Below are 7,861 nucleotides of genomic sequence, written 5' to 3' on the forward strand. Positions count from 1 at the left end.
TTGGTAATGAAGACAACAAAGAACAAATTCCTCCTGTGTCTGAGATGATATATCTCATCTGGCTCTTGCTACCAGAAAAACGACAATGTGCAGCGTTGTCTAAGCATATCTGCTTAGAATGATGGAGACTGGAGAGAGATTAACCTTGAATCACAAACAGTTCATGCCAACCTCATATATACTCGTACTCACAGAAAATAAACAGCCTAGGAGAGACTATCTCGAAGACCTCCTATCTGACAACAGTAAACTTAACTCCTGGTTCACCTCTGTCTAGCCTGTGGCTAGAGGTGTCCTCTACCACGTTCCTGGTGTGAGGGTCCCAGGAGACTGAGTCGGCATGGTACTTAAAGCCTCCCTTTGTTTCAAAATGTCTTCCAAAAAGAACAAATATCTAGATTAGGAACTTGAAACTTATACAAAACATTATACCCTTAGGAACTTCATTGTACTCTACATTTATCTACAGATAAATAACAAACCAAAAATAAACATCAAACCAGTGGAAACCTAGGAGGTTCTACAGTCTATAGCAATTTGAATACTAGCGTCAATGGAAGCAACTTCCACTGACACAATTTTGTGGCAAAATTAGCATATGATTGGTGTGATTGTCCTAGCCTTGATTAGATAACAGAACAATTGAGATGTTTAGTGTCTGATCTTTTAGGACATTCTCTGGTGGGTAAAAAATGAATACAGGCTCAGTGCAGTTGTGTGCGAGAGGCTTGTCCCTACCTGCTTCGGCCTGAGGCTATTAAGGGGCCCCTGTCTGCCGATTCATGATTGTCTGCCCTGATTGTCTGCCATTTCTTGGCAAAAATGGCAAACTATGATGCTGTTCTGAAGAGACTGAAACAGAAAGGAGCAGAGGCAGATCAAATTATTGAGTATCTTAAGCAGCAAGTTGCTCTTCTTAAAGAAAAAGCAATTTTACAAGCAACTTTGAGAGAAGAGAAGAAACTCCGAGTTGAAAATGCTAAACTGAAGAAAGAAATTGAAGAATTGAAGCAAGAGCTAATCCAGGCAGAAATTAAAAACGGAGTGAAACAGATACCATTTCCATCTGGTACTCTACTGCAAGCTAATTCCACGGTTTCTGAAAATGTGATACAATCTGTACCATTAACAACCATATCTTCAGATGCCAAAGAACAGATACAAGGAGGAGGAGAAGAAAAGAAGGTGAAAGAGAAAATTGAAAAGAAAGGAGAGAAAAAGGAGAAGAAGCAGCAGTCTATACCAGGAAGTGCTGACTCTAAGCCAATAGATGTTTCCCGTCTGGATCTTCATATTGGTCGTATCATCACTGCCAGAAAACGTCCTGATGCAGATTCTTTGTATGTAGAAGAAGTAGATGTTGGAGAAGTAGCCCCAAGAACAGTCGTCAGTGGCCTGGTGAACCATGTTCCTCTTGAACAGATGCAAAATCGGATGGTGATTTTACTTTGTAACCTAAAACCTGCAAAGATGAGGGGAGTGCTATCTCAAGCAATGGTGATGTGTGCTAGTTCACCAGAAAAAGTTGAAATCTTGGCACCTCCTAACGGGACTATTCCTGGAGACAGAATTACTTTTGACGCCTTTCCTGGAGAGCCTGACAAGGAGCTGAATCCTAAGAAGAAAATTTGGGAGCAAATCCAGCCTGATCTTTACACTAATGATGAGTGTGTGGCTACATACAAAGGAGCTCCCTTTGAGGTGAAAGGGAAGGGAGTGTGTAAGGCTCAGACTATGACCAACATGGAATAAAATAAAACTAAATTAGAATGCTTCAGTTACTGAACTACATTGGGAAAAAAATTAATAACAATAAAAAGAAATATGTTTGTCACTTATTTCCTAAAATATAACTGGCTCATTTTTGTTATTTCTTTTCTAGACTTGACTAGTCTTCTACCTGGTATGTATTATTTGCAATTGATTAGAAAAACACTATGTTTTTACCCATGATTTTTGATCCTTTATAACGTAAAGAAGAAGTGGCCTATGTTTTGTGATGATTTATTTTTTAGCAGGGATATTGGTTAGCAGATTGATAGTTCTTTCTTTATGCATTTTTAGATAACTTGAAGGAGATTAGCAGTTTGTTTCTTATTTGTAGGCACATAATACTTGAAATTTCAAGCCCTTGGATTTTTTAGTGTATCGTATGTCTGTTATGAATGTCTTCTCCTCTTCAAAAATGATGTTAGAATTTTTGTAAGGTTTATCAACTAGTCATACCATAATAGTACTGAACATGAACAACTGTTGATTCTAAGGAGCCAAGCATCATAAAAGCTAGGAGATGTGGCATTTGAATATTACTGCTATTGCTTGCCAAAGTAACCCAGACTTGTATATTTAAGGCAACTCTTTTGAAAGACTGAAATTTTCAACTGTGTATTGAACTTTTCTTTCCATTTAGCAAAGTAATTAGTAATAGATTTTGACTGTGAAGCATAAACACGTTGCAAAGAGTTGCCAGTGTAGTTTTCCAATAAATGTACCATTAAACGCAAAAAAAAAACACAAAATGAGTACAGGTGTAAACATGGTCTCTTTATCCTGTTCATTGAATGGTAAATCAGTAAACAGAAATATTGCTCTTGCCCTTTACCTAATGAAGGAAAATCATTTCAATAATAGCAATGAAGACATGAATTGGCTGCAGAGTTGATGGACAGATTCACTATCTAAACGCTAAATTGGAATAGTCAAGTAACAAAGCTGAGTTGATTTCATAAACTATCTGGAATAGCAATTGAGCCTGAGTACAAACAAATTGAGCCTAGGAAGCAAATGAAAAAAGAACAAAGAATGAATGAATGCATGAATGAGCTGTTTCTTCCTATTGCCACACATCACCCATGCCTTCTTATTTCTCTCCTAAAAAAAGGACCTCAGCTGCTCATTAGACCCTGTTAAGAGAGAGACAGTGCATATTGGTTTAGAGCAGGGGTGTCCAAACTGCGGCCCATGATCCATTGTTAATTGGCCCGCAGCAAATTCCAAAAATATATTTCGTTTACTTAAATAAACCAGGTGAGGCAATACATACTTCACCTCGAGTGAGTGGCCCGGCTGTTTGTGTATTTTACCGCATATGGCCCTTGGTGAAAAACATTGAAAAAAGTTTGGACACCCCTGGTTTAGAGCATTGATTCTAGGGTTAGCCAGTCTTGGTTTAAATCCTGACACCATCACTAGTTGCATAAACTTAAACTTACTTTACCTCTCTGTGCCTCAACTTCCCCATCTTTAAAGTAGAGAATATACTAGAGTCTACCTAATAAAACTGTTATGAGTCTGAAGTGAGGTAATATTGGTAAAATGCTTAGAAAAGTACACGGCACATACAATAAGTTCTATAAATGTATTCATTGAATAGTTAAATGATAATAAATCCAAAAATACTATCTCTTTGACTTTATTATGTAGCCTTCTTGTCTCCATAATTTTCAATTAGTTTGTCATAATAATCATCTTCAGCACTATTATTGTTGCTATTATTATTATTATTATTATTATTATTATACAAATATGATCTTGGCCAAGCTGATTGCCTCATAATCGATTAGTCTCATCTGTGAGAAGTAACTATCATTACATGGAGATGCTATAGGATCTCAAGCTGAATTTCAGGCTTTTCCATAACGTGACAATCACAAATCAAGAAATAATAGGTCATGCTTACCATGTACTTACTAGAGGCCATTTCGATCAACTTATGAAATTCTTACAACTTTATGAGAAACCCTATAACTTTCCGTTTTTACACATGAGGCAGCTGAGTCACAAATAGGTTAAGCAATTTGCCCAATGTCACATATCTGGTGAGTGTCTAGGTGCCAAGTCTGTCCCATCAACCCCACCTAGCTGCTGCAGTCTACAGCCCTCAAGGAGCAGAGCCAGGATGTGAACCCAAACTGACCGTCGTAACCAGGCAATCAGCATAACTTTTGTTAATGTTAAACTAAGAATTTAACAAAACTATCAAGAGAAATCAAATCTTTGTGCAGGCATGGATGCTCGCTATTTCACTAACTGCTCCATTCCACGTCTGCTGTGTTAGAAAAGTCTTCCTTGTGATGATTTATCTCTGTGGGGGAACTGCCTGCCCATTGGCTTGGGGTCCATTTCTAAAGCTGCACAGAGTAAGTCTGCTCTCACATGGCAGCCCTTCAAACCCTTAACTGCAGTTTTCACAGTTTTCACATCTCCCCGGAGTGTTCCTTTTATCCTTTGGTTCCTTTAATTCAACAAAGTTAGTGCCCACTGAAGCAGTTGAGGGCAGCAATTCAGTGCATGAGTTTGGGAAACCTCCACTCAGTGGCTGGCAAATTTGAACACCTTTCCTAAACCCACTAGGCTCAAATGCCTCATCTGCAAAGCAAAGATAATAATATTATAATTTCTATATTATAAGACTGTTTATTAATTTAGATAACATGTATAAAGTGCTTAGCACTTGCCTGGCAATTATTAAGTGCTTAATAACTGTTTCTTGTTCTCCTTATGCCTGGTGGATCTGTGTTATAGACTGACTGTTCCCCCAAAATTCAGATGTTGAAATCCTAATCCCAATAGGATGGTATTTGGAGGTGGAGACTTTGGGTCACATGGATGGAGCCCTCATGAATGGGATTAGTGCCCTTATAAGAAGAGGCCAGAGGGCTTTCTCACTCTTTCCACCCTATGAAGATATAATAAGAAGTCAGCAGTCTACAACCCAGAAGTGCGCCCTCGCCAGATTTCAACCATGCTGACACCCTGATCTTGGCCTTCCAGCCTCAGAACTGTGAGAAATAAATTTATGTTGTTTAAAAGCACTCAGTCTATGGAACTTTATTACAGCAGCCTAAACAAAAACAATCTGGTTTCTAAATAAGATATTGCAAATACTGGCTTCTTGCTTAGAACTGTTGTGGAAATTGATTTTGATAGAGTGTGTCTGCCACCTACTGTAATTTTTGTGAATAACCAGCCAACAAGGTGCTTTTACCTAAGAAAAACTTGGACTAAAACCTCCATTAACACTAAGAACTAAGGGAAGTACTGCAAAGAAAACTGCTAGGGTTTGAGATGACCCCCAAATTATACCCCTTTTCTATTTTATGACCAATAAGAATTGTAATAAATCACAATATTTATTAATAAGGTGATTGGAGGCCAAACATCACTTTTATTATTGATAAAGCTGATGTCACAGCATGTTGTATAGAGATATCAGAGCTACATAAGCTTCCAATGCTGACCCCCAAATTAGACCCCCCCCCAGGAACAAGCAGTGCTAAACCACCACAGACCTTCCCACATGGAAGACTATCCTTAGAAAATTTAGTACCTGGAGAAACAGAGAAGAATGAATGCTCTGAGAACAGGAAGGAGAAAGAATGTCCACTTTCTCCCTTCAAACTCACCCATTAGAAATGGTACAATATCCCCCTCCCCACAGCAAATGTATGTCCATCCACAAGGAAGGAAATGTCAGAAGGGAAAAAAGTGCCCTCCCACTTCCCATCCTACCACACCCCTGCCTTAAAAAAGTCAGGAAATTGTAAATTGTTGAAAATGAATAAGTCATATAAACAGTAGTAGCAGTAAGGACAAAGAACTGAATAAAATGAATTCTTTTTCATTTTTCACCTCCTCAAACAACCAATACGTAATAAAATGATAAAGCTCTTTGTTGTGAGAATTAAATTAGCTAACACAGATGAAGAACTTAAGCACACATCTTTCCACCTTTGCCCACCTTGTAAAGTGAGTCTCTTAAAGAGTAGAACAGACTATGTCTCTTCTCCATCCAAAACCCTCCATTGGCTTCTGATTCTGCTCAGAGTAAAACCGAAGACTATGAAATGACTTACAAGGCCCTATGTGATTAGGATTTTCCCCGCCACAGTTCCTACTATTCTCCCATCACTCCATTTTTTTGCCCATCCTCCAGCATGCAGGGCAACCTCCCTCCTCGGCGTCTTTTGCACTCACTCTTCTCCCAGTTAGCTTCATCCTTCACTCCCTCTCTCTTCACATGTTACCATCTCAGTGGGTCTTGCCTGATTAGAACTCCAATTACCACCACCCCAACTTGCTCAGCACACTTTATATCCTATCCTTACTTCAATTTTCCCTTTAACCTTTAGCATTACTTACAATATCCAAGACATGAAAACAACCTAAGTATCCATCAACATACGAATAGATAAAGAAAATGTGGTATGTATGTATACAATGGAATATTATGCAGCCATAAAAAGAAAGCAATCTTATCATTTACAACAACACAAATAGACCTTGAGGGCATTATGCTAAGTGAAATAAGTCAGAAAAAAGACAAGTTGTATTATCTCACTTGTGTATGGAAAAAACAAACTGAACTTGTAGATACAGAGAATAGATTGGTGGTTGCCAATCTATTGGGGGGGGCGTGGAGAAATGTGTGAGGGTGGTCAAAAGGTATAAACTTCCAGTTATGAGCTAAATAAGCCATAAGGATATAACGTACAGCATGATGGACTATAGTTAATAATATCACAATGTATATTTGAAAGTTGCTAAGAGAGTAGATCTTAAAAGTTCTCATCACAAGAAAAATATTTGTAACTGTGTGGTGATGGATGTTAACTAAATTTAAGTAAGATCATTTCACAATGTATACAAATATCTAATCATTATGTTATAGATGTTAACTATACTATTGTGATAATTTTGCAATGTATACAACTATCAAATCATTATATTGTACACCCTAAACTAATATAATGTTAGATGTCAATTATACCTCAATTTAAAAAATCATTATGTTGTAAATCTAAAACTAATACAATATTATATGTCAATTATATCTCAATTAAAACATTAATTTTTTTAAATGGCTCATGGGAACAGTATTTCCTGAGTTCTTACAAAGAAAGAGAGAGAGAGAGACAGACAGAGACAGAGACAGAGAGACAGAGAGAGACAGAGAGAGAGAAAGAAAATTCTCCCAAGAGAAACTAGTAAAGGGAGTTGAGGAAGCAGGACAGGAAGGGGAGAAAGCCAAGAAAGGGTGCAAACTCAAACGAAGTTGAGGCCTCTGGGGATCTCTGGAATGCAGATTATTGCTCAGAGTTTAGAGTTCATCCTGACTAGAGTCAGAGGAGCTGGGCTTTCATATTTACGCAGCGGCTAAGAACTGGGAGAGTTGGTGCAGGAGGAATGTAAACTCCGGGTCACTTCCTTTTGTCTTTGCCCCGGGCAAAGCAACTCCAACACTGATTTCATTTCCTTTGGCTATAAACCAAGAAGTTAGAAACTAAGTGAAATAAGCCAGACACAGAAAGGTAAATACTGTTCGATCTCACTTATATGTGGAATCTTTAAAAATTGAATGCATAGAACCAGAAAATAGAGCAGTGGTTGCCAGGGGTTGAGGGGTAGAGGAGATGGGGAGACATCGGTAAAAGGATACAAACTTTCACTTATAAGGTGAATAAGTTCAACGAATGTAATGTACAGCCTGGTGACTACTGTATTGTATACTTGAAATTTGCTAAGAATGTAGATCTTCATTGTTCTCACCAAAAAAAAAAAAAAAAACAAAAGCTAATTTTGTAAGGTGTTGGACATGTTAACTTGACTGTGGTAATCATTTCCCAATGTATACATCTATCAAATCATTACGTTGTGCACCCTAAATATATAGGATTTTTATTTGTCAATGATACCTTAATAAGGCTGAGCAGGGGACGTGGGGGGAGTTCTAATAGTCCAAGGACCATTCTTCTAAGAGAGTTGCATGTGCTTGCTTTAAAAACTGGGCAGAAATGTTTTACCAAGGGTCCAAGAGGATCTAGGCAGAGCACAATAGGCTAAGAAGGGGAAATGGTTGGAA

The 7,861-nt window shown here is 38.0% G+C and overlaps 1 protein-coding gene across 1 annotated transcript; it reads left to right on the forward strand.

Moving 5' to 3' along the window:
- Positions 1–804: 804 nt before the first annotated feature.
- Positions 805–1,752, forward strand: LOC308497858 (aminoacyl tRNA synthase complex-interacting multifunctional protein 1-like; the record flags this gene model as incomplete). Its single annotated transcript, XM_081048953.1, has 1 exon — positions 805–1,752. Exon 1 carries the CDS (start codon positions 823–825, stop codon positions 1,750–1,752), a length of 930 nt encoding a protein of 309 aa, XP_080905079.1. The 5' UTR covers positions 805–822.
- Between the last annotated feature and the right edge of the window lie 6,109 nt (positions 1,753–7,861).

This window comes from Rhinolophus hipposideros, assembly GCF_964194185.1.
Source record: "Rhinolophus hipposideros genome assembly, chromosome: 5".
In the NCBI taxonomy this organism is placed as follows: Eukaryota; Metazoa; Chordata; class Mammalia; order Chiroptera; family Rhinolophidae; genus Rhinolophus; species Rhinolophus hipposideros.